This window comes from Nyctereutes procyonoides, unplaced genomic scaffold (assembly GCF_905146905.1).
Source record: "Nyctereutes procyonoides isolate TBG_1078 unplaced genomic scaffold, NYPRO_anot_genome, whole genome shotgun sequence".
Classification (NCBI taxonomy): domain Eukaryota; kingdom Metazoa; phylum Chordata; class Mammalia; order Carnivora; family Canidae; genus Nyctereutes; species Nyctereutes procyonoides.
The window spans coordinates 1,091,669-1,117,702 of record NW_026575049.1 but is presented as its reverse complement, the minus strand read 5'-3'; the positions used below and the strand labels follow the sequence as shown (position 1 = coordinate 1,117,702).

At 44.4% G+C, this 26,034-nt stretch overlaps 1 protein-coding gene and 1 long non-coding RNA gene across 2 annotated transcripts in view; one reads left to right on the top strand and one right to left on the bottom strand.

Annotated features, from left to right (window-relative positions):
- Positions 1–22,466, top strand: part of LOC129511395 (uncharacterized) — a 63,029-nt gene extending 40,563 nt beyond the window's left edge. The window contains exon 4 of the long non-coding RNA XR_008664805.1: positions 21,845–22,466. This is a non-coding gene — a long non-coding RNA (uncharacterized LOC129511395). The remainder of the gene's footprint in view (positions 1–21,844) is intronic.
- Positions 15,596–18,780, bottom strand: LOC129511394 (60S ribosomal protein L27-like). The gene is made up of 2 exons (XM_055328009.1): positions 18,135–18,780; positions 15,596–17,497 (listed from the first exon to the last, which is right to left on the bottom strand). The coding sequence occupies exons 1-2, from the start codon at positions 18,245–18,247 to the stop codon at positions 17,167–17,169; spliced, it is 444 nt and encodes a 147-aa protein (XP_055183984.1). The 5' UTR covers positions 18,248–18,780; the 3' UTR covers positions 15,596–17,166.
- Positions 22,467–26,034: the final 3,568 nt, after the last annotated feature.

The following is a 26,034-nucleotide window of genomic DNA, read 5'->3' as shown; positions in this document are numbered from 1 at the left end:
TGGCAGCAATCCCCACAAAAAGTAATTTTAGTCTAGCAGAACTCGGTAGTGGGTGGTCGAGGAGAGAAGGGGGCCAAATGGGTTGACCCAGAATTGAGGTTTTGCTTGGCAAGTGGCACCAGGATGGGAGGGTACTGACCGGCTGAGGTCTGTCTATGAGTGATCACCTGTGAGTCAGGACTTAGAACAGGGAGGGCGGGGTGACAACGAAGGGCTGATATGGTTAACATCTTTAATCCAGAGAATATATAAAAAGCTCATACACTTTAATTAGAACACCATGAGTAAGTCTTCCCTTAAAACAAGAGACACAAATCATGAACAGGAATTACAGATAACCGGGATCCCTGGGTGGCGCAGCGGTTTGGCGCCTGCCTTTGGCCCAGGGCGCGATCCTGGAGACCCGGGATCAAATCCCACGTCGGGCTCCCGGTGCATGGAGCCTGCTTCTCCCTCTGCCTGTGTCTCTGTCTCTCTCTCTCTCTGTGACTATCCTAAGTAAATAAAAAAAAATAAAAAAAAAAAAAAGGAATTACAGATAACCTAACAAATACATGGAGAATGTTTGACCTTATCAGGGGTCAAAGAAGTAGGAATTTAAATACTAAGGTATCATTTTCACTTACCAGGGTATCAAAAAAGCCCAATTTTGAAAAATAAAAATACTTCATGTTGATAGATGAGAGAAAAACTACAAGGGTGTAAGTTAATACAAATCTTTAAGAAGGTAATTTTTTTTCTAAAGATTTGATTTATTTATTCATGAGAGGGACACAGAGAGGGAGAGGCAGAGACACAGGCAGAGGGAGAAGCAGGCTCCATGCAGGGAGCCCGATGTGGGACTCGATCCCTGGACTCCAGGACCACACCCTGGGCCTAAGGCAGTGCTAAACCTCTGAGCCACTGGGGCTGCCTTTAAGAAGGTAATTTGGCAACAATTTCTGGAAGCTTAAAATTTTAGGGGAGCCTATGTGGCTCAGTCAGTTAAGCGACCTTTCAGCTCAGGCCATGATCTCAGGGTCATCTGCTTGAGATTGTCTCCTGCTGCTCCTGCCCCTGCTTGTGCATGCACACGTATGCTCTCAACTAAATAAATAAATCTTTAAACGATATATTAAATTTTTACCCCTTGGGGTGGCTCAGTTGGTTAAGTATCTGACTCTTGATTTCAGCTCTGATTTGTGATCTCAGGGTCATGGGATTGAGCCCAGCGTCAGGCATGCTCAGCGTGGAGTCTCCTTGAGACTCTCTCTCCTTCTCCCCCGCTCCTCCCCCAACTCACACGTGTGCTCTCGCTCTCTCTCTAAAATAAATTTTTTTAAAGATTTTATTTATTTATTCATGAGAGATATACACAGAGAGAGGCAGAGATATAGGCAGAGGGAGAAACAGGCTCCCCAGCAGGGAACCTGATGCAGGACTCGATCCCCAGACCTAGGATCATGCCCTGAGCTGAAGGCAAACGTTCAACCGCTGAACCACCCAGGAGTCCCTTATTATCCTTAAGGTACAGAAAGCTTTTCCAAGCATTACACAAAATCTAAATGGGATGAAAGTAATAAACTATAGATTTGAATAAAAATTAAAACCTTATTACCAGAAATACTTTCAATAAAATTACTTTCTTAGGAAGAACAAGGAGAAATGGGGAAAGAATATTTTTTACCAAATGGTGCTGGGACCACATACATACGCCCCGTATATACACCCCGTATATCCTCATGTAAAAGAAATATACAAGAAACAAAATGATTAGTTGCTAAATGATGAAGTTAGCATAAAGTTAATATGTACAGTATATTTACGCTTTTATTTCTAAAATGTGTACAAAGGGATAGAAAAACCAAAGAACATGCAACCAACATTAACAGAGGTTATCACTAAATGGTGGGATTTCTTTTTATTTTAATTTTGTTCTTTATGTTAATCTCTAGTTTCCATAATTTCTGTAATGAGTGAATATATACATAGTTTTTATAATTGGAACAAATGATATATTTTTAGAACACTGGATATTAGTTCAGAACATGCATGCTTTATATTATTATATGAAAAAACATCCCAAGTACTAGAGATTTGTGTCATATAACTCCCCCTTAAAAGATTTTTTCCCAACCTACTCTGAATCTGCTCATAGTGCCAGCTGAGTGAACAGTGTTTCCACTCCTTTGGCTACAGCTAAAGGAACCAGTGGTAAACTTGACCACGATCAGGCTATCAGATTATATCCCAGGACTTGTAATTGGGATTCAGAGCCTCTAGTCAATTCTCTCCTGAGTTCTTGGACTAAGAGACTAGGGATAAGATGGGCGTTTCTGCCATATGTATAGAAATTAGGAAGTCAATCCTAGAAGAAAAGATCAATATAAACGACAAGCAGTTTGAGAGACCATGAGACATTTAAAGATTGTCCGTACCGTTCGTAAAAGCTACATTGCTCACTAATTCTTTTTTCGTAAAAATGAATCCTTTTGGCTGAGGATTCAAGGATTCAATCCTTTTGGCTGACTTCATGCAAGGCATTAGGTGGGAAAACTTCAATTGACAAGAGGAGACCCTAAGAGTATAAATCCCTGAGATTTAGCATAACTTCCTGAAGAATTTCAGACTTTAAAAGCCTTTAAAAGCTATGGCTTTAGTAGGATCCAAGCTGAGCTCTCCTGAAGGTAAAGGTTGACCCAACTAATGTGTTGGTTAAAGGTGGAACAGACAGAAAGTTGCACTAGGATTTTCCTGTGATACAATGGAAGAGTAGGAATGGAACAAGACAGACCCAGAGAAGAGGGGAGGGATTTGCTAGGCCAGATGGTAGGGGAGGGGCTGGGGCTTCAACTTCCTCTTTGTTCCCTCTTTCACCACCTAGGAACTATGATGCTGGCCGGGGGTTCTAGTCTAGGGCGCACATTTGTAGTTGCCAGAGTAAGACAACAGTGTCATCTCCTTTTCCTGAGGAGACAGGGTGCCATGGCTGAGCGCAAGCTCATCTCCCTAAGGACTTGATTCTCCCTCCTACTTTCTGTCCGGGTGGGGCTCTTACTTCTGCTCTACTATCTACAGAGGACTCAGGCCTTACCAAACTTGGGGAAATTAGAGACATTGGTCAGGTAAGGGGTCTGTAGGCCCAGGCCTTAGTATGCGTTGACTGTTTTTCCTGATTCTCTCCCTTCTTTAATATAGAGTGGCAACTAGTAAGCGCAGAAGAAATGATCGTGTTAGAAACATCACGGTTTTGCAACCATCATAATTAATCCACACAAGGATGGTAAATGGATACTAAAACTAGTGCGTGAATAGTGGGTGAAGATTTGACGAGAATTCAGGTATTTACATGCCCTCAAGTGTCTCCTACAAAATACTTATTAATTACAAAGAGAAAAATAGTAAATTTTTAAAAAGATTTTATTTATTCATGAGAGACAGAGAGAGAGGCACAGACACAGGAAGAATGAGAAGCAGGCTCCCTGCGGGGAACCTGAAGTGGGACTTGATCCTGAGACCCCAGGGTCACACCCTGGGCCGGAGGCAAATGCCCCACCGCCGAGAGCTACTCCCCCCACCCCACCCCGGGCATCCTGAAAAATAGTAAATTTTACCATTGGGAAAACGGAAAAGCAGAGCATCAAATGGTCAAAGTTACTATCGCCATAATAGTAAAAATTCACATCGTGTGCTTCCTGATAACCCTCTAAGGGCTCAGGATTGCTGCCATGGCATTTCTTTTTTTAATTAATTAATCATTTTATTTAAATCCAATTTGCCAACATACAGTGTAACCCCCAGTGCTCATCCCATCAGGTGCCCCACTCAGTGCCCGTCCCCCACTTACCCCACCCCCCGCCCATGTCCCCTTCCACTACCCTTTGTTTGTTTCCCAGAGTTGGGAGTCTCTCATGGTTGGTCTCCCTCTCTAATTTTCCCCACTCAGTTTCCCCTCTTTCCCTTATAGTCCCTTTCACTATTTCTCATATTTTCTGTGGCATTTCTGCCAACAATGCCTAAGGTGAACCTAATCACAAAGAAACATTAGGCAAATATAAATTGAGGAATATTCTGCAAAATAAAAGCCGTATATTCTTCATAACTAAAAGACATGAAAGATAGAAGACTGAGAAAGTACTACAGTTGGAAAGAAAACAAAGAGAAATGACAACAAGATGCAACACATGATCCTGGGTTGGGTCCTGGAGGTATGCACACACATATACACCAATGCCAGTTTGTCAGGACAACTGACAGCATTTGAATGGGAAGTAGATGGTAGTATTGACTTTATATCAATTTCCTGATGTAGATGGTTTTACTGTAGGTATGTGGAAGGATTCTTTATCTCAGGAAACATACACTGAAGTGTTTAGGGGTAATAGGGCATCATTACTCTCAGCTTATCCCCAAACCGCCAGAGGGAGGAAGATAGAGAATGATAAAGTAAATATGGTAAAATGTTAAGAGGGAATCTGGATGAAGGGATACTAGAGTTATTTGTATTATTTCTGCATCTTTTCTGTGGGCTTGAAATTGTTTCAAATATTTTTATTTAAAAAGAGAAGTCATCACACAAACAGATGTCCAACTTTAATTGTGATACGTGATATAAAGAGAATAAAGTGTTTATTAATTGGCAATAAGGGGAAATTTGCCTGCTATAGAGCGGAATACAGAAAGGCTATGGTGTGGGAGTGACTTCCAAGCTGCCCATTGAGGAATGAGCAGGAGATAAATCAGGTAAAAAAAAATTGAGATAAGCAGCTTAATGTAGAGAGAGAAACAAGTAGATGGGAAGGAGGAAACACGGCAAAGAGCTAAGCATGAAAGAGGCCAGTGGGACTGGTGCAGGGACCAGCTGGCAGAGGGGGGGTGAGGAGAGGCTGAGGGTTTTACACTGAGGACAAAGGGAAGCCACCGAAGAAGACATGAGTTACACTTGACAGGATCACTTTAATCACTGGCTGCAGAACAGACTGTAGGAGGTATAGCCGGATACAGGGGCCGGTTAGAAGGCTAGATGAATGGTCACAGGGATGAAAGAAGTAGTGGGAATACAGATTTATTTCAGAAACATAAGAAACAGGACACAGAGATGGATTGAGTAGAAATCCAAGAGAGAGAAATGTGGCAGGAATGACCCCTTGGGTTTTGGCTCCTACCAATGGAATGGATTGAGGTAACATTTCTTTTTTTTTTTTTTTAAGAATTTATTTATTTATTCATGAGAGACACAGTGAGAGGCAGGAGAGCAAGCTTCCTGCGGGGAGCCCAATTTAGGACTCAAACCCAGGACCCCAGGATCACGACCTGAGTCAGAGGCAGACACTCAACCACTGAGCCACCCAGGTGTCCTGAGGTGACATTTCTTAAGAAGGGAAAACTGCAGAAGAAATAGATATGCAGGAGGGTGAAGAGTAGGAAATCATTCCGCACAAATTAAATTTGCTACACCTTGTCTGCATGTGTGGTATATTTTGTACTTTTTGAAGAATGGAATTGATGTGCCCACGAGACATGGAAGTGGAGGCATGAAGCTGGGTAATGAGCTACACAAGGTATGGAGTGTAAAAGACCTGTGCGCTGTCTGATAACCCACTTGGGAAAAGCCAGGTAATGAAAGGTATTCAAAGAATTAAACAAACAAACAAACAAACTACTCTTTTACTCCTTTGAATGATGTACATTTCTCTTAACATTTAATTTATTCTAATCATTGATAGTTATTTTTATACATCTGGATTACAAAGTATGTATTTTATTCATTTTCCTTCCCCCATGCTGCCTTCAAAATGTAGGAACTAATCTACATTTATTAAAGAGAATTTTCTAGTCAAATAAAAATCTTAATTGGGTTGAATTGGGTTGAATTCTAGATGCTAGAACAGATGACCAGTTAAATTGTAGGCACCTGAGATCTGTGTCTCTAACGCTGGCAAATCCAAACTCTAACTAGGTGAGTCTAGATGATCTTCCTTCTTTCTCAGGGGTAATGAAGAGACCGTTGCCATGTGGCTCCACCTGGACCTCATGGGCCTCTACCTCCTTCTGCCCTGGTACTGGAAGCAGGTGGCAAGCCACCTTCTAGACCAGTATGCCTTCATCACCAGCTGTGTGTGACACAGGCTTTCAGGAACTGTCAGACTGGGAAAGGGGCCAAGCAGCCAGATATCAGGCAGGCTGGAGCTGGTGACCACGGATATCCCAAGACAGAGAGCATCACTATGGCCACGCAACAGACAAAGAAGCACCTGGGGGCGACTGTCCATTATACAGGCTGCTTGAGCCTCAAGGTTTCAGAATTACCAGATAACATGTCCAGTAAAAAGTCTCAGGAATCAGGATGGAGATACATTGAGGTTTTTATTTGTTTGTCTTTACATTAGGAACCACATATACATTAGTATTCATGGAGTTATATATTTGGGACTGCTGTAAACAAAATCGGGTTGCGTGGAATTTATATGTCTCAGGGTGGAAGGTGGAGGGTGGAAGGAAGTTTACTAGCAATAAGGAAATAGGTTTAACAGGCAAGAATATGTACCTGGAAAGGGAAGGTAGATAAAGGATAGAAAGGCAAGGAAGGAAAAGAAAGAGATGACTGTGGAGTAGAAACTCTAAGGTGCATGCATGGTAGCCTCTGAAAATCTGGGGTGATAATATTCCTCTGGTTTCCTTCAAGCCGAAAGCCATTGTGCTGCCCACGTCATGGTGTTATCTTTTCCTGAGAACAGTATAAACCTGTCTTTCTCAATCACAAGATGATAATCAGAAAACCTCCTGCATCCAAGAAGCATTCTAGGATGACTTTATTGCTTAGTCAAAGCCCACATATATAAATGAATATAAAAATATTCATTTATGAATGAATATAAAATGGGACAATTCTAGGAAAATAAGTGAGACCAAGTCATGCCCCAAACCTGGTCAGCAGGACTCAGAGTCCCTGTGTGTTTTCTCCTCCTATCAGTCCCCGGAAGGCTTTCTGAGGAAGCCCAGGCCAATAGCACACACGGCTTCCTGTGACCCTAACAGGCTCCTGACCCCTGGCAAGGGAGCAGCAAATTTCCCTGTTTCCTGGAAGAGAGTCCAGGTTGGACCATTTGGGGAGCAGAAGGGGGGCACCCAGCAGTGACAGGCGCAACAGGCAGCCTGCAGATAGCAGCTGTCAGAGTCTCTCTGCCCACCTGACACTCACCTGGCCGACCCGACGCCCCCAGGTGAGAGCTCTGAGTGGGAGCACGGGGATCCCCGACAGAGGCTGTGACCAGGGAGGGCACACTGCCTGTCCCCCCCACCCACTGTGCCCACACTGAGGGGCCTGCTGCTCCCTGCAAGTCCTGCTCAAGCCCTCCCCCTTGCAGGGCCTACCGCTCCACCTTGCAGGGCCCTCCCACTCCCAGTTCTGGAAGGAAATGCAGAGTTCCTTTCCTCTGCCCACACCGGGGCTCCCCCCAGTCATTCCCAAGGGCTCCTGCAGCTGGAGAGGAAGACAACCCTTGCCCACCACTTGGTATAAGGCACTGGGCCCCCTCCTAGGGCCAAAGTTCCAGGCCTTCCTCGGGGGCTTTGGCAACAATGCTTGTTCACAGTTGATGAGAGCGGCATCGTTTTCTAGCTTAAATTCAAGACAAGAAACTGCTTTGATCTTTTCTCTGAGCTTCGTGGTTACCGAGGCTCCCCCAAAAGAGCATGTGATACTGCCTTGCTTCAGCCAGTTTTATTTTATTTATTTTATTTTATTAAAGAGTTTATTTCTTTATTCATGAAAGACACAGAGAGAGAGGGGCAGAGACACAGGCAGAGGGAGAAGCAGGCTCCATGCAGGGAGCCCGATGCGGGACTCGATCCCAAGACCCTGGGATCATGCCGTGAACCAAAGGCAGATGCTCAACCACTGAGCCACCCAGGTGCCCCAGCCAGTTTTCTTTTAAAATAGACTTTTAGGGGTACCTGAGGGGCTCTTAGTTAGTGTCTGTCTTCGACTCAAGTCATGATCCCGGGGTCCTGGGATCAAGCCCCACATCCAGCTCCCCGTTCAATGGGGAGTCTGCTTCTCCCTCTCCCACTCCCCCTGCTTGTGCTCTCTCTCTCTCTCTCTCTCTCTCTCGGTCAAATAAATAAATTTTTTTAAAAAAATAAAACAAAACAGCGTTTTACTTAAAAAATGGATTCTAAGGGCACCTGGCTGGCTCAATCAGCAGAGCATGGGACTCTTGATCTTGGTTCATGAGGGGGTGTCCCACGTTGCAGGTAGACTTTACTTAATTAAAAAAAAATTAATGGAACTCAAAGTGAAATCATCACAACTACCCATGATTCATGTTAGTCAGTGGTTGGCGATGTCTTTGTAGCAATCATCACCCTCAGAAATTCTGTTGACATGAGAAATTTTGTATTTATTTTCATTCACTTACTTTGAGGGAGAGGGGCAGAGGGACATGGGGCGGCAGAGAGAGAATCCCAAGGCGGCTCCATGCCCAGTGTAGAGCCCGACTCAGGGCTCCACCTCACAGCCTTGAGACCATGACCTGAGCCCCAGTCAAGAGCAGGATGCTGAGCAACCCAGGGACCCAGACCTGAGAGATCTTAATCCCTACGTGATTTACCGAACAATGGACCGTTAACGAGGTGGCATATATTTTGTAATCATTTATTTCATTTTTAAAAAAGATGTATTGATTCATTTTGGAGAGAGAGAGAGCACGTGAGCAGCGGGAGGGGCAGGCGCCCCTGCTGAGCTCCCACCCCCTCTCCCTAGGGCTCCACCTCTGGAGCCTGAGATCAGGACCTGAGCCCAAACCAGCAGGCAGACGCCTAACTGACTGAGCCACCCAGGCCTCCCTGCAGTCGCTTATCTCAGAAAGGTCCTATTCGGCCATTTGTGTCAAAATCCTGGAGTGAACACACCTTTACTGCCTCAGCATCTCCATAGACACTGACAAGCCCTCAGGCCCCAGGAAGCGCGGCTCCTGCCAAGTGTCCTGTTGTCCTTGTCTCCTGCAGTGAAGACAGAGGAAAGGGAAAGGCCTTCCTGGCTCCCCGGAGACCCGCCTGCGTGCGTTCACCCCTTCGATGTGTCTGAAACAAGCCTCTTACACTTCAGGAGCTAAATGCGGTGTGCTGGGGACCGCTGGGGACCACGGTGCCCCGGGGTCACCTTTGCCCCTTTCTGCCTCCCTGAGTCAGAGACTTTGCTCTTGAAGCGCAGCCGGCAGCCCGAACCTTCTCTGCAAAGCCAGTTGCACGCACTCTCCTAGCTCCTTGGGCGTCTAACTGGGTCCTAAGAGTTACGTGAGCAGTTCTAGGTCTCCCGGGAGGGGACAGATGTCTTCAAAGAGCTTGACACCCGTTCTAGTTGCACACCCGCTCCCCTAAGAGGCTGGGCGGCCTGGGCCCTCGAGGCAGCCGCCACTCCCCGGAGCTCTGCGCTGGCAGGGCCGCAGCAGCCCTCGCCTCTGCCTTTCCAGAAGGCTCTCTCAGCGGGGACGGCCTTTCTGGGGCAGCCAGCCGGCCGGGCCATAGGCTGTGCCAGACGGCAGCCCGCGCACGCCCACGCCCACGCCCACGCGCACACCCAGAGTCTGAGGGGCGAAGGTAAAGGGTGTCGTTATTCTACAAGAAAGGCAATGTCGGTCCGGGGGTGGTTTCCTGGCCTCCGGCCTCACTAAGCAGCAAGGGAGTTTGGGGGGTCCGGGGCAGTGAGGCTGGGGCCCAGAAGGCCGGCCGTTGCGGCCTGGCGGGTGTATGTGGAAATGGAGACCCTGCCCCTTTGCGCAGATTTGCAAATGACGGTCTGTTTTCCTGGACACCTTTTGCCTGAGTCACTGTCCAGGGACGGGACCCTGTCACCTGGGTGGGTCCACTCTCATGTGGCCCTACATCAGCATTTCTCAGTCAGAGGCATGTGAAAGCACCGAGATGTGTCAAGTCGCGGGGAGATGCAGCAGTTTCTTACTTAACAAGTAATTGCGGCGGCAGAGGTTGTCCACGCTCCCTTCAAAAATACATTGAGAAAAGATACTTTGGAAAGGAGTTGAGGTCACCTCTGACCTCACTCCCTATAGGTCGGTCACATTCCAATCAATAGAGGGTTTGTGGGTTTTTGTTTTTAAGACTTACTGATCTATTTTAGAAAGTGTGTGTGTGCGCACGTGCGTGTGTGTGTGTGTGTGAGAGAGAGAGAGAGAGAGAGAGAGAGAGAGAGAGTGAATGGGGGGAGCAGCGTTGGAGGAAGAGAATCTCAAGCAAACCGAACCCAGTGGGGTCCTCAATCCCATGACCCATGAAATCATGACCTGAGCTGAAAACCAAGAGCCAGATGCCTCACCGACTGAGCCACCCCAGCTCCTTCCAGCTCACTCCAGCTCTCCCCCGTCCTCAGGATCTTGAGCCCACCCGGACTCCATTGCCACTGACCCAACAACCACCTTTCCACTAACCCTCATCTCTTCCTTTGTTCCCCACCTACACTCTCCGATCTGTTACTGTGACCTCTCCCCCACTGGCCATGCCTGAGACTCTTGCCCCAATCCCCTTAACACTACTCACTTGGCCAAACCACAGGAACGCTGGAGCAGTTGGAGGAGAACTCCCCGCAGGTTCCTCCCATGCTCTCCCAGCCACCCTTGCAGCCCTGTCTGCGCATATGCAGTAGAGCACAGCCCCTTGGGCCCCTGCAGCATCCCTCCAGCAATCCCACCCTCTCCCACCTCTCCTGAATCATCACTTTCTTGCTTCCACTACTTATTTATTTTTCCCTCTTGTTATCCTTTCACCTCCCTCATCACCACTGCCACGACCACATCTTTTTCCTGTTGCCACAAAATTCCTCTCTAGACTTGTCCATACTCACTGCCTCCAAACCCTCTTCCCATATTCGATTGAATATTTCTGTGACGCACTCACACCCACCACTCTTCCCAAACTGCTTCCACGATGTGTCCAGTGACCTCCATCTGGACTGCCAGGGTTCACTTCGTGTCCTCACCCTGCTTTACATAGAAGCATTTGACCACTCTCTCTGTCTCCTTCTTTTTTTTTATAATTTTTTAAAATTTCTTATTTATTATTTATGATAGTCACACAGAGAGAGAGAGAGAGAGGCAGAGACACAGGCAGAGGGAGAAGCAGGCTCCATGCACCAGGAGCCTGACGTGGGACTCGATCCCGGGTCTTCAGGATCGCGCCCTGGGCCAAAGGCAGGCGCCAAACTGCTGCACCACCCAGGGATCCCTCTCTGTCTCCTTCTTGATAGACTTGGTGTCCCTTGGCTTCCAGGACACCAAGCTCTTGGAACTTATTTCCTCTTATCTCAATGCTTCCTCTCAGTTTCCTTTGCTGGCTCCCCAACTTTCCCCAGATCCTTAATGCAGAGTGCCCTCGGGGCTCAGCCCTCAACACCCCGTGCAGCTATACTTCTATCTCACCCATACCTCTCTGCTGAGCTCCAGACCCGCGTTCCCAATGGCCTCCTCCACATTTCCACTTGAATGCCTAGGAGACATCTCAGCTTTAACCTTAATGAGCAGATCTTTTTATTTTATGTTTTCCTGAAGGCAGATCATTGTGTAAATCATTCCCACTGAATCCAAGGTAATTCTTAAGAAGTTTTAATTTTCAAAAAGTATCTTTGGTAAAGTCTTAGTATCAGGCATCAAGTCACAGCTGTATTTTGATCACTAAGGCCTGTTTTGTTTTTCTGCATAGTGTTTCCTCCTCATGAGTTGTGAGGAGAATTTGTGAGGCAGCCCCAGGAACTAGTAGACACGTTGTGGATCTGATCAAAGATCAATTGAGGAGAGAGACAGGTGTTAGTTTCCTGCAAGAAATGCCAAAGCTATTCATGACATGCCCTCCAAGGAGAAGAGAGTACACCCAGCAGGACCAGCTGCAGTCAAGAGTGCCACGTGCAAATTTTACACATTCTCATGACTCTTTCATCCTTGCACCAACCTGGTACAGGCCTGAGAGCCAGCTGGCATCCTGGACAAGTGCTCTGAGGGGAGAAACACAGAGCTCCATGGAGCTCTTAAAGCTACAAGGTGTCCTAGGGGCACCTGGCTGGCTCAGAGTGTAGAGAGTGCGACTCTTGATCTCAGGGTTGTGAGTTTGAGCCCCACCTTGGGTGTGGAGATTACTTAAAAATAAAATCTTTAAAAAAAATTAAAAGGTGTCCTAGCCCAATCAGCTTGAGGTCCGAACCAACTTGAAGTCCAACATGGTCAGGTCTTTTGACTTATTGCCATGAAGGAGGCTGAACCCCAGGAGACTCATGGCTCATCTCACCAAACAAAGGATAAGAGTTAGTACAGGATTTAGGAGCGAAGCAATGTTTTAATAGGCTCCAAGCAAGCAGGGCTGTGTGAAAAGAGGTCTATCTCGTGTCTGAATTGCAAAGTGGACCTAGGGTCATCTTAGAAGGTTGACCCTTCAACAACATAGGGGTTTAGGGATGCTAACCCCCTGCATAGTTTAAAATTCACACCTAAGTTTTGATGCCCTAAAAACTTAACTGTAAATAGCCTACTGTTGCCTGGAAGCACTAGTGATAACATAAACAGTAAACTGACACATATTTTGTATATTATATGCATTATATGCTGTACTTTTATAATAAAGCAAGCTAGAGAAAAGAAAGTGTTATTAAGAAAATCATAATGAAGGGCACCTGGGTGGGTCAGTGGTTGAGCATCTGCCTTTGGCTCAGACTGTTATCTCAGGGTCCTGGAATCAAGTCCCACATCAGGCTCCCCACAGGGGGCCTGCTTCTCCCTCTGCCTCTGCCTCTGTGTGTGTGTGTGTCTCATGAATAAAGAAATAAAATCAGGCACCCCGGGTGGCTCAGCGGTTTAGCGCCACCTTCGGCCCAGGTCATAGTCCTGGAGACCCGGGATTGAGTCCCATGTCGGGCTCCATGCATGGAGCCTGCTTCTCCCTCTGCCTGTGTCTCTGCCTCTCTCTCTCTCTGTGTGTCTCTCAGGAATAAATAAATAAAATTTTTAAAAAATAATAATAACTTTAAAAAGAAAAGAAAAGAAAATCATAAGGGAAGTGCAAAAAATGCCAGAAGAGCAGTCAAGGAGACTTCGATAGTGATAGGTATTTGAGATGCTGTGATGGCTCTAAGACCATGTAAGCCCTGTACAATTAATTACTGCAGAGAGAGGCTTCCAGGACTTTCTCCAAAGAACATACAGACAGGTCTGGGAACAAAGATTGGTTCCTGAGTGATAGCCAGCCAGAAACTGAAGATCTCAATCCTATAACCACATAAGTGAATTCGACCAACAAAGTAAAAGGGCTTGGAAGCAGATTCATACCTAGAGCATTCAGTGATCCTATGATGGGTTCATAAATATTTACAAATAAAATATCCTTATGTCATATCCTTATCCTGACTACCCTACAGAATACATATTTAAAAGTCTTTAGAGTTGACACACAATGTTTCAGGTGTACAATATAGTGCTTTATCATCTCTATACTATGCTATGTTCACCACAAGTGTGGCTACCTTCAGCTCCCATCTGACAACACACTACAATAGCATTGACTCTATTCCCTGTTATATTTTTTATTCCCATGACTTATTTATTCCATAACTGGAAGCTTATACCATACATAATATTGCATTAACTGAGGGGACCACTCTCTTTTCTCCAGGGTTCACAATTTTGCCTCTTCCCAGCTTGGGTAAAGAATCTGCTACAAATGAGGATATCATAATTTCAGAGTATTTAGTCCTAGGTACAGGGAGATACCTGCTACCTCCACAAGGCCATTTGATACACCAACTTCCAGCTGCCAAGTTGAAGGTCTGGCTTGAATTCCACTGGAAAAGAATCACTTTACAGGTGGTGTAAAGGAAAAAGCAGAGCTTCCCACCTCCAGACATCTGATCAGTTCAGATCAGGCATCTATATCAAAACCTAGGTTCTATTATGCAAATTCAAGGATCTGATTTCAAATGCCAATGTTTTCCAAAGGTGCTCCCCCTTAATTTTAAGAATAGCAAATGTTCAAATAAATTTTATACGTTGCAAAAAAGTAAAGAAAATCGTAAGAGAAATTACATTTACAGTACTATACTGTGTTTATCAAATTTTAAAAAATCTGTATATAAGTAGACTATGAAGTTCAAACCCATGTTTCTCAAGGGTCAAACATACAGTTAAAATAGCTGCAAAATGTTGTGTCTAGCCCCCATCATCTGAAACTCTGCATCTGAATTGTATATCGAAGCTGCTTCTGTGTCAAAGTGACTCAGAGGTAAGAATGGGATATTCATTTTTACTGATATAATTTTAAACAGCAAGGTTTTTGATAATCGATGCTCTTTTAGAGAACAAGGTTTCTCAGTAAGTGAAAAATGCAGTAGTCGCTCAAACAAAGGGGTTGTTAAAACACTTCACGGTTGCAGCATGTCCTTTGGAAAAATGTTCAGCCAGAAATTTAGCAGAAATTTACTTTCTCAGTTCAGGTTAATATTTACTTTCTCAAGGACCGGAGCAGGATGTGGGGGATGCAGGGGAGCAGGTGGCAAGTGACACAAGGACTTGGTTAAACTTTTGCTTTCTTTGCAATTCACTCTGTAGCTCTCTTGCATTTTCCTTCTGTGCATCTCCCTTCCACTCCCAGTCTTTTTTTTTTTTCACTCCCAGTCTTGAGAAGAAAACAGGGTATTAATATTCTCTGCCTCACCCTACAAGCCTTTCATCCCCAAAAGCCCTGGGCCCCAAGCATGACGTAGGAAGTGAAAGTGTTAGCTGGGGGGCTGTATCTGTTTGAGGAAAGTAAAATATCTTCCTTTGAGACTTGGCAGGTGAAGTCATTTCAAAGCTGATGACTGTCCTATAAAAGCCACCTTCTCCTCTGACACCTCTGGGATGGTTCGAGCCTATAACCCTGTTCAAAACTCTCATATTCAAGTCTAGCAATTAACATTTTATGTACTTGCTTAATATGGCTGTTATTTCAAGCAAGTTGTAATCTTTTTGAGAGAAGGAATGTTGCCATAAATATGTGTGTGTGTTTAATATGCATATAAACAATCTTTTGGTCTTTCTTAGGAGCCCTCAGTGGTGCTGAGCACAGAATAATCAGCTAATACCTCCCGCCCAGGTTGGTGCTGGCACAACACTGGGACAAGACCCCTTGTCCTTTCCCATTTGAACAGAAAATTCAGTAACAGGTGAGAGGTTAGGGAGAGTGTAGAGCCAAAACCATACATTGGCAAGAGGCTGCCCTCTTGGCCTAGGAATTTTTAACTCTTCAAAAATGAAAATAGGGAAGGGCAGTTAATTTAAAAATTAAAGCAGGCTGAGGGGATCCTCTATCTGAGCACCAGTGACCATCTTGGAGGGGTACAGGATGAGATACCCCAAATATGCCACTTTGGCATAAAAATTATTTCTAGTTGAAAGTAATAAAAATCGGGCAGCCTGGGTGGCTCAGCAGTTTAGTGCCGCCTTCAGCCCAGGGTGTGATCCTGGAGACCTGGAATCGAGTCCCACGTCGGGCTCCCTGCATGGAGCCTGCTTCTCCCTCTGCCTGTGTCTCTGCCTCTCTCTCTCTCTCTCTCTCTGTGTCTCTCATGAATAGATAAATAAAATTAAAAAAAAAAGAGAGAGAAGGGAGAGCTTGTACCAGGAAGAGAAGTACTAACAGAGACCCCCTTTACCAAAGGAACTCAGCTGCTTGATAGAACAATCCTGTTTTTGCAAACATCTCCTTTCACCTTTTCACTACTTTTCATGCCTTTGTGACCTCAGGCCTTAAGTTTAAGCTCATACGAGCTTCCATTGCCTCATCATCTTCAGAGCTTCATGTCTGTCTGGATTCCCATCTGTATACACTTTAAATTTGATTTTCTCCTGTTAATATGTCTCATGCCAATTAGGTTCAAAGTCCAGCTGGAAAGACCACAGAGCAGAGGGAGGTCTTCCTCCCCAACGACCCCCACCTTGTCAGTCATGAGGAGGACGGATGCTATGGGCTGACTCTATTGGACGTGAGGATTAGGATCCTGACTGATCCTCTTTTGCCTCCTTCTTCGTTTCTTCTTCCTCCTTCTTTGCCTTCTCTTCTTCCTCCTCTGCTCGTTCCTTTCTGCCTCACCTACTTCCTTTTCTTTCTCTCTCTTCTATTTTTCTCCCACATCTTTGTGGAAATCAAAGTGTTTCCCAGACTCACTGCCCAGCTGCAGCGTCGCTTCATAACACCCCCACGCCGTTTCCAGGGCCAATGGTCTGTCCTCTCTGCCCATTCAGGATGCTCCAAGGGGACCTCTGAAAGCATAGCATGACCTGCACCCAGTTGCTGGAGTGTCAAGACATTGGTTAATAAAAAGTAGTTGTGGTATCACAATTTACAGTGTTTAATTACAAATCTACAGCAGGAGGCAGACCTATCAACAACATAAGCCTCTTTTGCTTATTATCCGGTTTGTTTGATTGTTTGAGATTTTAAAAACAAGAGAGGGCTACAGATTACACAGCAGGAAATTCCCCGGATGTAGGTAACATATGTGACCTTCATCTCTTGGAGAGAAAAGTGAAGATCCAAGGTACATACTGCCCTAGGAACATTGCCCCCAACACCTATTTTAAAAGCAAATCATTTACCAGCATTACAATTATTTAAGTTTCAACTCATGGTTTTTCTCTGTCTGGGTCCAGAACCAATGTACTCTGAATTGGGACACCTTTGGGAAGGATGGGGGGGGGGGCATGCCAGCCATGTGCCTCCTGCAGTGGTGATTTCCCACAATTTCCCAAGCTCAGCAAGATTCCTACAGGATCAGCCTCACTCTTGGCAGCGAACACAGTAGCCCTGGAATCACTTCCCCCTGGCCTAGAGAAGCCTCTGCAATCTCTGACCCATGAATCCTACTCCTATCTTTCCAGCTCCTCCCTCCAGTAAATAAATCTCCTTAGATCCCACCAGGATATACATTCAGATTGGGTCTACTGCCTCTTCCCTGGCTCCTTACCACGATGTATTCACTTTGATCTTTTTCCAGCTTAAATTGCATGCACACATTTTTTTTTAAATGACTGCAACAAAACAGATATACATATATAACACTGCAGCTTCTGGAAGAAGTTTGTTCTTGCCAGTCTTGTGCCTCTCCTTGAACTTGGCCTTGGCCTTTCTTCAGGCCTTGTGTTTAGGGGCAGGGTCTCAGAAGACATCCTGTTTGAGGTCAGTTTTGTCCAAGGGGCTATTCACAGAGTACTTCATTGGCATGAGGCGATTGTAGTTGTGAACTTTCACCAAAGATTTTATCTTTGACCTCTTGGCGATTTCCTTCTTGCCCATGGCAGCTGTCACTTTGTGTGGGGCATAGCGGTCAATTCCAGACACCAGAGTGTGGCTGTAGGGACAGTCTGGGGTGCCCTCACCAATGTTCTTCACAATGAACAGTTTGCATCCAGAGTGGCATCCAGCCAGGACCAGCACCGCCTTCCCGGCTTTCATGAACTCGCCCATCTTAAGCACCAGCCACTTGAGCCTACAGCAGAAAGGAAGAAACCGCACTTCCACTTAGACAATCATTTTAATCATTCCTTCCTTTATCCTCAACTCATTTGTCTGTCTTCAGGAAAAGTGCCCTCACTCAGCCAAACCACAGCTCTAGTTGAATCCAACTCTGTGTCTGCTCCACATGCTGAACATGGCTGAAGAACAGCTAAGAGCTAAGCTGATGTATTTAAATTGACAAACTTCTGGGGCCCTTGGGTGGCCCAGTTGGTTAAGTATCTGCCTTTGGCTCAGGTCATGATGCCAGGGTCCTGGATCGAGCCCTGCATCAGTTTCTCTGCTCAACAGGGAGTCTGCTTCTCCCTTTCCCTAGGCCGCTCTCCCTGCTTGTGCTCTCTTGCTCTCTCTCTCTCTCTCAAATAAATAAGTAAATAAAGTCTTTAAAAAAAAAATTGACAAACTTCTGTTGGGCCTTGACTGCTACCCAGCTAGCACATTATCCTGCCCTAGCCCATTCTCTCCCACACTCCTAGGCGAGTACTTTACACTTTGTCCTCTTTTTTCAAACTTCCAATGTCTCCCCTAGCTCACTTTAAAGGAGCGATCTTGCTTCCTGCTTTACTTAGTGAATTGAAGCATTTTCAAAGAATTTCCACCACTCCCAGGACCTCATAGTCTCAGTATCTTTGAGCACATATGCTGCCCTCTCTTCTGTCACCAGAGGTGATCTCTCCACGTGTCTGTCAGCCAATCCTTCCCAGGTCCTCCTATGACACTTCATTCTCTCCAACTTGAGCCAGCCTGTCAGCACACAAACACAGTTGTTTCTCTCACCTTAAACCAAAACAAAACAAACAAACAAACAACAACAAAAGACAAGCAAGAAAGAAAACTCTTGACTCTTCCCCACTGGGAACCACCCTACTTCTTTGTCCTCCCATATCGAGCACTCCTCCAAAGAGCGCATACTGTCTCTGGTTTCTCTCTCCCCATTTTTTCTTAAACCTATTCCAACCAGGCTTTGCCTCACGGCTCCCCTGTTACTGCTCCTGGCAAAGCCACCAATCACCATGGATAAATCGAATAGTCCTTTATCTTACTTGACCTATCAGCATTTGGCACAGTGGATCACTCCCTCCTTAATATGCGTTGTTTCTTGGGATCCAGGATGCCACACTTCACCTGGTTACCTGGTTTTCCTTCTTCTTCTCTGGTTTTTCCATTGGTGACTCTGTCCTTCCTTCCAGCTCCCAGTGTTGCCATACTCCTGTACTCAGTCCTTGGACTTCTCCATCTGTATTTTCTTTTTTTTTTTTTTAAACATACAAACAGTACAGACACTTTTTAAAATTTTTTTTTTCATTTATTTTTGATAGTCACACAGAGAGAGAGAGAGAGGCAGAGACACAGGCAGAGGGAGAAGCAGGCTCCATGCACCGGGAGCCCGACGTGGGATTCGATCCCGGGTCTCCAGGATCGCGCCCTGGGCCAAAGGCAGGCGCTAAACCGCTGCGCCACCCAGGGTTCCCTCCATCTGTATTTTCACCCACTACCTTGGTGAGCTGATGCACTGACCATATCTTGACAAATTCCAAGTTCATAATTTATCTGTGACTCACACCTCTCTCCCCAGCTTAACCTCAACTACTTCAGCTGCCTCCTCGACTTCTCAAATTTCACATTTCCAAAACCTAACTCTTGATATTCCCCCTTAGACCTGAAAATAAAAAGTACCTAGTAACCAGTGACATGCTTATAGAAAAGTCTCCAGAAATATATGTATATAAATTATAAATAAAAATACACACAGGGGTGCTCAAATGTCAACCCGATTAGTGTCTATAACCAAAGGAATTTGGAAGCCACTATCTTAACGTCTAATCTTCACTCAAAGTTTTCATGGAGAAAGAAACATTATTCCAAGCACTTTCTTTACTCATCACAGCAACTCAGTGCATTCATTGTGTGATGTCCTTCCCATCCAAGTATGTGGCAAAGTAGGAATTTGAACCTAGATCTGCCTGTGAAAAGGGTTCATGTTTTTTCCTAATAAGAAACCATCCAGTCCTTCACCAAAGTTCTGACTGTCAGGATTTTCTAGAAGAACAATTACTGAAGTATTAATCCTACCAAAATTCTCTAAGGACCCTTTCCTCTCAGATTATACTCATATTTTGTGGATATCAGTACAATGGAGGTGGTGACAGTATTTCCACACATGTGGTTTGCACTGTTAAACACTCTCAATCTTCTCACCTTCTTCCACATGATGCGATGGCTTGGGCTCTGTCATTCTCCCGTCAGTCTGGACCTTAGTCTCTGACATACATACACACGTCTTCATAGACCATCTTAGGAGAAAGTTTCATCAAACAAGAGCTTCAGACATCAGACACTTCCAATTGTTGTTGCATTGGGCTCGGTGCTGCTCCATAATGCTGGGTGTTCAGCTGAATATTTGGAAAATGAATCCCATGGACTTGAGGAGTTCATGACTTACAGAAGAGACAAGCAGATCAATGATTAATTAGCTATGCAACAAGCCCTCACTGTCTGAATCCAGCTGGGCCCTGAGCTCAGAAAACAGAATCTAAGGCTCAGAAGGTAACTATACTGTGTGACCTCTGGCTTATTAACCATAAAATCATCTCCCTGAGGGTGGATTCGTGACTTCTCCTAGGAACTGGCCCAAGGCCTAGCTTAGAGGAATACAAGTGTTTGTTGGGGGAAAAAAATGCAGATTTGTACATATCAAGTCCTTAGAGAAACAATGAGAAAGATACTTAATCTCCCTTGGTGCAGGGACCCCTGGGTGGCTCAGCAGTTGGGCATCTGCCTTCAGCTCAGATCATGATCCTGGAGACCCTGGATCGAGTCCCACATCAGGCTCCCTGCAGGGAATCTGTTTCCCCCTCTGCCCATGTCTCTGCCTCTCTGTGTGTCTCTCATGAATAAATAAATAAAATCTTTAAAAAAAATTTCCCTTGGGACAATAGGTCAAGAAAGGATTCACAAACGACTTGGGCTTTAAGCTGAGAAGTTGGCAAGGGGAGGAAGGGCATTCTGGGCAGAGGAAAACCTCTGTTGCAAAGACATGGAAAGAAGGATTTTGGTTTTTTTTTTTTTTTTTGAAAGAAGGTTTAAAAGAGCTCATGACAGGGCAGCCCGGGTGGCACAGCGGTTTAGCGCCACCTGCAGCCCAGGGCGTGATCCTGGAGACCCTGGATCGAGTCCCACGTCAGGCTCTCTGCATGGAGCCTGCTTCTCCTTCTGCCTGTGTCTCTGCCTCTCTCTCTCTCTCTGTCTCTATGAATAAATAAATAAAAAATAAAAATAAATAAAAAAAAATAAAAGAGCTCATGACAGAGTTGCCTGCGTGGCTCTGACAGTTAAGCACCCAACTCTTGATTTCAGCTCAGGTTGTGATCTCAGGGTTGTGAGATTGAGCCCTGCGTTGAGCTCCACTCTTAGCACAGAGTTTGCTTGTTCTTCTTCCTCTACTCCTCCCTCTGTACATGCTCTTTCTCTCTCAAATAAACAAATAAAATCTTAAAAAAAAAAAAAAAAGAAAGAAAGAAAGAAAAGAAAAGAAAAGAAAAGAAAAGAAAGAAAAGAAAAGAAAAGAAAAGAAAAGAAAAGAAAAAGCCCTCATGAGTCCAGGGAACCACATGGTGCTCATCATGGCTGTCACAGAAGTGGGGGGAGGGTCCCTGAGAGAGGTGTGTGACTGGGCAGGAAAAGGCAGCACTAATGCCTCCTTCGGCCTGAAGTATCTTCAGGCCTGACAAGGAAACTTATTTCCATCTCATGCCTTTGAGTGGACTTCTTCCCCAGCCCCCTAAGGTTTCCCCTTTCCTATTCTTCCCAAGCACCTTGCCTTGAGCATCGTTGCAAGGACAGGCTGGCACTGTTCACAGTTACTCCTAGGTTTACCTTGGCTCACATTCTCTTGCCTCACCTCTCAGAAGGGAGAGTTGTCCTTTTGAAATTCATGTGGTTATCATAGAGCCTGGCAGCTCCAGAACAGGTCTCTCAAACCCTAACAACATATAGGATATTCCAGGGCTGCTGGATCCAGGCATCCCCAGAGGCAAAGGAGAGTTTGGAGAAAAGTTCTCTGAAGGCTATAGATTCCCTCCTCAATTCCCCAAGAGTGGGGTGGCAAACATATTTGTTCGGACAGTATTTATTGAGCATTGTTTCCAAGCTCACTTGCTGCCTCTCCTTCACGCTTTGATGGAACTCTTTTCCTGGTACCTCAACACCTAGTACACTTGAGCTATATGTCAGGCCAATTCTAACCGCTTTATAAGAATAACTCAGTACATTTTCACAACAAACCCCTGAGGTAGGCGGTCTCATTATTCTTCTTTTGTAGATGAGAAAACTGAGGTAAAAGATGTCGAGTTACTTGTCAAGATCACCTAGCAAGTCAGTGGCCAAGTCAAGAATAGGATCCAGACGTTCACTGCCGAGCCTGTGCTTGTAACCCAGCGTACTGCTGCCTCTCCTCACACATTAGACCTGGAACACAGATAAACTTCCTTTTCTCCCTGCTCCAGAGGATACATTTTTTGTTTTGTTTCTTAGCGTTTTTCTTACTTGCTTTCCTAAGCATGTGTTAACACATCTCTTCTAACACTTTCTTTATGTCAGCTTACCACAGTCTGAGTGAATTCATTTCTAAAATCTAGCTCTATGGATTATTTGCTCCTCAGAGCTGAGCTGGGAAGAATTGGGTCTAACCAACGGAGGTGTGGCTTCTCCCTGAGGTAACTCAGGCCTTCCCAGGGCACTTGTCTTGCTCCTCAGAGCACAACCCAGCCCGCAGCTCACACATCAGAATTCACAAAACCTTCAGAATTCACAAAACATATAAAAAAATTATATGTTCTCATTCATCTGGGGAATATAAATAATAGTGAAAGGGAATATAGGGGAAGGGAGAAGAGGTGTGTGGGAAATATCAGAAAGGGAGACAGAACATAAAGACTCCTAACTCTGGGAAACGAACTAGGGGTGGTAGAAGGGAAGGAGGGCTGGGGGTGGGGGTGAATGGGTGATGGGCACTGAGGGGGGCACTTGACGGGATGAGCACTGGGTGTTATTCTGTATGTTGGCAAATTGAACACCAATAAAAAATAAATTTATTATTAAAAAAAAAGAATTCACAAAACCCTGGATTTGTATGTGAAACACATCAAAGAGTAGAACTTTAAGTAGTAGCATAAGCAGAACATAGGAACACAGTTCCAGATTCAAACCTGAGCCAACTTCCTCACTCAGTTTATCCAGTGACATTGGATAAACTGTAAAACTTCCCTGAGCCTCAGTCTCTTTATCGCTGAAAGAGCGACGATAGCTTTCCTAGCCCAAAGACCTGGGAAGCATCAATTTAACTGATCACATGTGAAGAGCTTTGCATAGTATCTGACACAATGAGTACTCAAAAAAAAGTTCGCTTTAAAAAAATTATTCTCCCCTCAACAAACTAGGGATAGAAGGAAATCACTTCAACATAATGAAGGCCATATGTGACAAGCCCACAGAGAACATCATACTCGGAGGTGAAATGCTGAAAGTTTTTCCTCTAAGATCAGGAACAAGACAAAGATGCCCAATCGCACCGTTTCTATTCAACATGGTGTTGGAAGCTCTAGCCAGAGCAATTAGCCAAAAAGAAATAAAAGGCATCCAAATTAGAAAAGAAAAAGTAAGATTATCTCTGTTCACAGATGACCTGATTTTATATGGAGAAAACCCTAAAGGCTCTCCACACACACAAAAAAACCGTTAACACTAATGTGCAAATTCAGAAAAGTCGTAGGATACAGCTCAACACAAAAAATATCAGTTGTGTTTCTATACACTAACAATAAATAACCCAAGAAGGAAATTAGGAAAGCAACCCCATTTATAGTAGTATCAGAAAGAACAAAATACCTGGGTAGCTCAGTCAGTTAAGTGGCTGACTCTTGATTTTGGCTAAGGTCATGATCTCAGGGTCCTGGGATTGAGGCCCACGTTTAGTACCATGCTCAAGGGGAGTCTGCTTGTCTCTCTTCCTGTCCCTCCCCCTGCTCATGCTCTCCCTCTCTAAAATAAATAAATATTTATTTATTTAACTGGCATAGTCAGTTAGGCATCTGACTCTTGGTATTGGCTCAGCTTGTGATCTCAAGGTCAGGAGATGAAGCCTGGCATCAGGCTCCTGAGCAGAGTCTGCTTGGGTCTCTCTCTCCTTCTCCCTCTGTTCCCCCACTGAATAAATACATATATACATACATACATACATAAATTCTAAATAAAATCTTTTTTTAAAAAAAAATAAAATATTTAGAAACAAACTTAAGCAGAGAGTCAAAACACTTATACACTAAAATGGTACTGACAGAAACTAAAGAGAACATAACTAAAAGGAAAGACATCCAGTGTTCATGGATTGGAAGATGTTACTACTACCTAAAGAGATCTGTAGTATCAGTGCAATCTCCATCAAAATCCCAATGATGTTTTTTTACAGAATTAAAAAAAAAATATCCATCCCAAATTCAGTTGGAATTTTGAGGGACCCTGAATAGGCAAAACAATCTTTTTTTTTAAGATTTTATTTATTGGGGATCCCTGGGTGGCTCAGTGGTTTAGGGCCTGCCTTTGGCCCAGGATGTGATCCTGGAGACCCAGGATCGAGTCCCACATCGGGCTCTCCGCAGGGAGCCTGCTTCTCCCTCTGCCTGTGTCTCTGCCTCTCTCTGTGTGTGTCTCTCGTGAATAAATAAATAAAATTGAGAGACACAGAGAGAGAGAGGCAGAGACACAGGCAATCCCTGCAGGGAGCCCAGTGCAGGACTCGATCCCAGACCCAATCCACAACCTGAGCCAAAGGCAGACGCTCAACCACTCAGCCACCCAGGAGCCCCTAGCCAAAACAATTTTAATAAAAAATGAAGTTGGAGATCTCACACTTCCTGATTTCAAAACTTGCTACAAAGTTAAGGTAACCAGAATAGTGTGGTATTGGTATAAAGATAGACATAAGGACCAATGGAATGGAATAGAAAGTCCAGAAATAAAACATTGCATATATGGTCAGATGATTTTTTTAAGATTTTGTTTATTTATTGAGAGAAAGAGAGAGAGCATGTTCACACAAGCAGGGGGAGGGGCAGAGGCAGAGGAAGACAGAGGGAGAGAAGCAGACTCCCTGCTGAGCACAGAGACTGAGGGAGGGGGTGATGGGTGGTGTCTCCAATCCCAGGACCCTGAGTTCATGACCTGAGCTGAAATAAGAGCTGATGCTTAACTGACTGAGCCCCATGGTCAAATGACTTTTGATGAAGGCACTAAAACCAGTCAAAGGGAAAAGGGTAGTCTTTTCAACAAATGATGCTGGGAAATCTAAATACCTACATGCAAAAGAATGAAGGTAGATCTTTACCTTATACCATATACAAAAATTAACTCAAAATGAATAAAAGATGTAGAGATATAGCTATAAAACTCTTAGCTTTTAAGAAAAAACAGGGGGAAATCTTCCTGACATTAGATTTGGCAATGATTTCTTGGGTATGACACCAAAAGCACAGGCAACAAAAGAATAGATATATTGGATTATATCAAATTAAAAACTTTTTTGCACTCCTGACTTTTTGGTTATATATTTTGCTGCTGAAACAAAGGTTTTGCGAGTTTAGTGTTTCCTCTGACAGTGGAGTCATGTTGGTAGCTGCCATGTCCATGGCAAACACATGTCTCCACCTCCAAAAGAAGAGTAAATCGTGCAACCAATGGTCCACAGATTGCATGAACTCCTTCCTCAACATTTCTCTCTCAGATTTTCAGGGAAGCTTTTAATTTGTTTACTTAATAATAAACCAACCTTATGACTGACACTATAATAAAAGGCAAACACCTTAAATCACTCCTGTAATGTATCAGCCAAATAGCATTTGATCAAAAGCATAGATGGAAGTTGATGATCCAAGGCCTTCATGTGGAGAAATTATTTATTTTTCCAAACATTATCCAATAGTCTAGACAAAATTCAATTTCTCTAAGAAGTAGTCAAGTTATATGATGTAGTTAAAACAGTGAGGATTAAAAAAATAATAATAAAAATAAGATAAATAAAATAAAAAGCAGTGAGGATTAATATTATTGTTTTTAATGGCTGAGGACATTTTTCCATGTTCCAAATACAGATTTCCATGTTCTCCCATTTCATTCTTATCCTTCCAGCCTCCCCCAGCTCATCTAAACAAACAAACAAATTTAAAAAAAGGTTATGACTTTTTGCTTTTATTATCTAGGTTAGGCAAATTGTTCCCCAATTTTCCACTGTTAAAGAACAGAATTCAACCGAGTAAGTTTGAAGATCTAATTGGTTTTATTAAATTATTCATGAATGAGGCAGCATCCCATCTAGCAAACACAGGGGAGCTCCAAGGAACTGCCCAAAATGGAAGGTTTTTAAAAGCAGAGAAGGGATGTAAAAAAAGGAATGTATTACCAAGGAATGCATAGCTTTAGGCATGTCACCCTCCTAAGGGGAATCAAAGGGGCTGCTAG

What these genes read in the sequence shown, in the direction of transcription:
- LOC129511394 (XM_055328009.1), bottom strand. Translation starts at nt 18,247, where the DNA reads ATGAAGTGTCATAGGAGGACCTGGGAAGGATTGGCTGACAGACACGTG. An exon ending in AAAGATACTGAGACTATGAG is followed by an intron (nt 17,498 to 18,134) that starts GTCCTGGGAGTG and finishes TTTCTGCTGTAG; the next exon opens with GCTCAAGTGGCTGGTGCTTA.